Source organism: Anomaloglossus baeobatrachus, chromosome 10, assembly GCF_048569485.1.
Source record: "Anomaloglossus baeobatrachus isolate aAnoBae1 chromosome 10, aAnoBae1.hap1, whole genome shotgun sequence".
Taxonomy (NCBI): Eukaryota; Metazoa; Chordata; class Amphibia; order Anura; family Aromobatidae; genus Anomaloglossus; species Anomaloglossus baeobatrachus.
In genome coordinates, this window is record NC_134362.1 from 12,083,984 (window position 1) to 12,086,181 (window position 2,198).

Here is a 2,198-nt window from a genome sequence, read left to right on the forward strand (position 1 = left end):
AGAGCTCCCCCTGGTGGTGAGATGACATTAGTATCAGTGTACGGTATGTACAGTATGTAGAGAGCTCCCCCTGGTGGTGAGATGATATTAGTATCAGTGTATGTACAGTATGTAGAGAGCTCCCCCTGCTGGTGAGATGACATTAGTATCAGTGTATGTACAGTGTGAAGAGAGCTCCCCCTGGTGGTGAGATGACATTAGTATCAGTGTATGTACAGTGTGTAGAGAGCTCCCCCTGGTGGTGAGATGACATTAGTATCAGTGTATGTACAGTATGTAGAGAGCGCCCCCTGGTGGTGAGATGACATTAGTATCAGTGTATGTACAGTGTGTAGAGAGCTCCCCCTGGTGGTGAGATGACATTAGTATCAGTGTATGTACAGTATGTAGAGAGCTCTCCCTGGTGGTGAGATGACATTAGTATCAGTGTATGTACAGTATGTAGAGAGCTCCCCCTGGTGGTGAGATGACATTAGTATCAGTGTATGTACAGTATGTAGAGAGCTCCCCCTGGTGGTAAGATATTAGTATCAGTGTATGTACAGTATGTAGAGAGTGCCCCCTGGTGGTGAGATGATATTAGTATCAGTGTATGTACAGTGTGTAGAGAGCTCCCCCTGGTGGTGAGATGACATTAGTATCAGTGTATGTGCAGTGTGTAGAGAGCTCCCCCTGGTGGTGAGATGACATTAGTATCAGTGTACGGTATGTACAGTATGTAGAGAGCTCCCCCTGGTGGTGAGATGACATTAGTATCAGTGTATGTACAGAATGTAGAGAGCTCCCCCTGGTGGTGAGATGACATTAGTATCAGTGTATGTACAGTGTGAAGAGAGCTCCCCCTGGTGGTGAGATGACATTAGTATCAGTGTATGTACAGTGTGTAGAGAGCTCCCCCTGGTGGTGAGATGACATTAGTATCAGTGTATGTACAGTATGTAGAGAGCGCCCCCTGGTGGTGAGATGACATTAGTATCAGTGTATGTACAGTGTGTAGAGAGCTCCCCCTGGTGGTGAGATGACATTAGTATCAGTGTATGTACAGTGTGTAGAGAGCTCCCCCTGGTGGTGAAGATGACATTAGTATCAGTGTATGTACAGTATGTAGAGAGCTCTCCCTGGTGGTGAGATGACATTAGTATCAGTGTATGTACAGTATGTAGAGAGCTCCCCCTGGTGGTGAGATGACATTAGTATCAGTGTATGTACAGTATGTAGAGAGCTCCCCCTGGTGGTAAGATATTAGTATCAGTGTATGTACAGTATGTAGAGAGTGCCCCCTGGTGGTGAGATGATATTAGTATCAGTGTATGTACAGTGTGTAGAGAGCTCCCCCTGGTGGTGAGATGACATTAGTATCAGTGTATGTGCAGTGTGTAGAGAGCTCCCCCTGGTGGTGAGATGACATTAGTATCAGTGTACGGTATGTACAGTATGTAGAGAGCTCCCCCTGGTGGTGAGATGACATTAGTATCAGTGTATGTACAGAATGTAGAGAGCTCCCCCTGGTGGTGAGATGACATTAGTATCAGTGTATGTACAGTATGTAGAGAGCTCCCCCTGGTGGTGAGATATTAGTATCAGTGTATGTACAGTGTGTAGAGAGCTCCCCCTGGTGGTGAGATGACATTAGTATCAGTGTATGTACAGAATGTAGAGAGCTTCCCCTGGTGGTGAGATGACATTAGTATCAGTGTATGTACAGTATGTAAAGAGCTCCCCCTGGTGGTGAGATGACATTAGTATCAGTGTACGGTATGTACAGTATGTAGAGAGCTCCCCCTGGTGGTGAGATGACATTAGTATCAGTGTATGTACAGAATGTAGAGAGCTCCCCCTGGTGGTGAGATGACATTAGTATCAGTGTATGTACAGTATGTAGAGAGCTCCCCCTGGTGGTGAGATATTAGTATCAGTGTATGTACAGTGTGTAGAGAGCTCCCCCTGGTGGTGAGATATTAGTATCAGTGTATGTACAGTATGTAGAGAGCTCCCCCTGCTGGTGAGATGACATTAGTATCAGTGTATGTACAGTGTGTAGAGAGCTCCCCCTGGTGGTGAGATGACATTAGTATTAGTGTATGTACAGTATGTAGAGAGCTCTCCCTGGTGGTGAGATGATATTAGTATCAGTGTATGTACAGTGTGTAGAGAGCTCCCCCTGGTGGTGAGATGATATTAGTATCAGTGTATGTACA

At 45.7% G+C, this 2,198-nt stretch overlaps 1 protein-coding gene across 1 annotated transcript in view; it reads right to left on the reverse strand.

Moving 5' to 3' along the window:
* Positions 1 to 1,685, reverse strand: part of NDUFS3 (NADH:ubiquinone oxidoreductase core subunit S3) — a 34,952-nt gene extending 33,267 nt beyond the window's left edge. The window contains exon 1 of the mRNA XM_075326521.1: positions 1,649 to 1,685. Within this exon, the coding sequence (XP_075182636.1) occupies positions 1,649 to 1,685 (37 nt within the window). The remainder of the gene's footprint in view (positions 1 to 1,648) is intronic.
* Between the last annotated feature and the right edge of the window lie 513 nt (positions 1,686 to 2,198).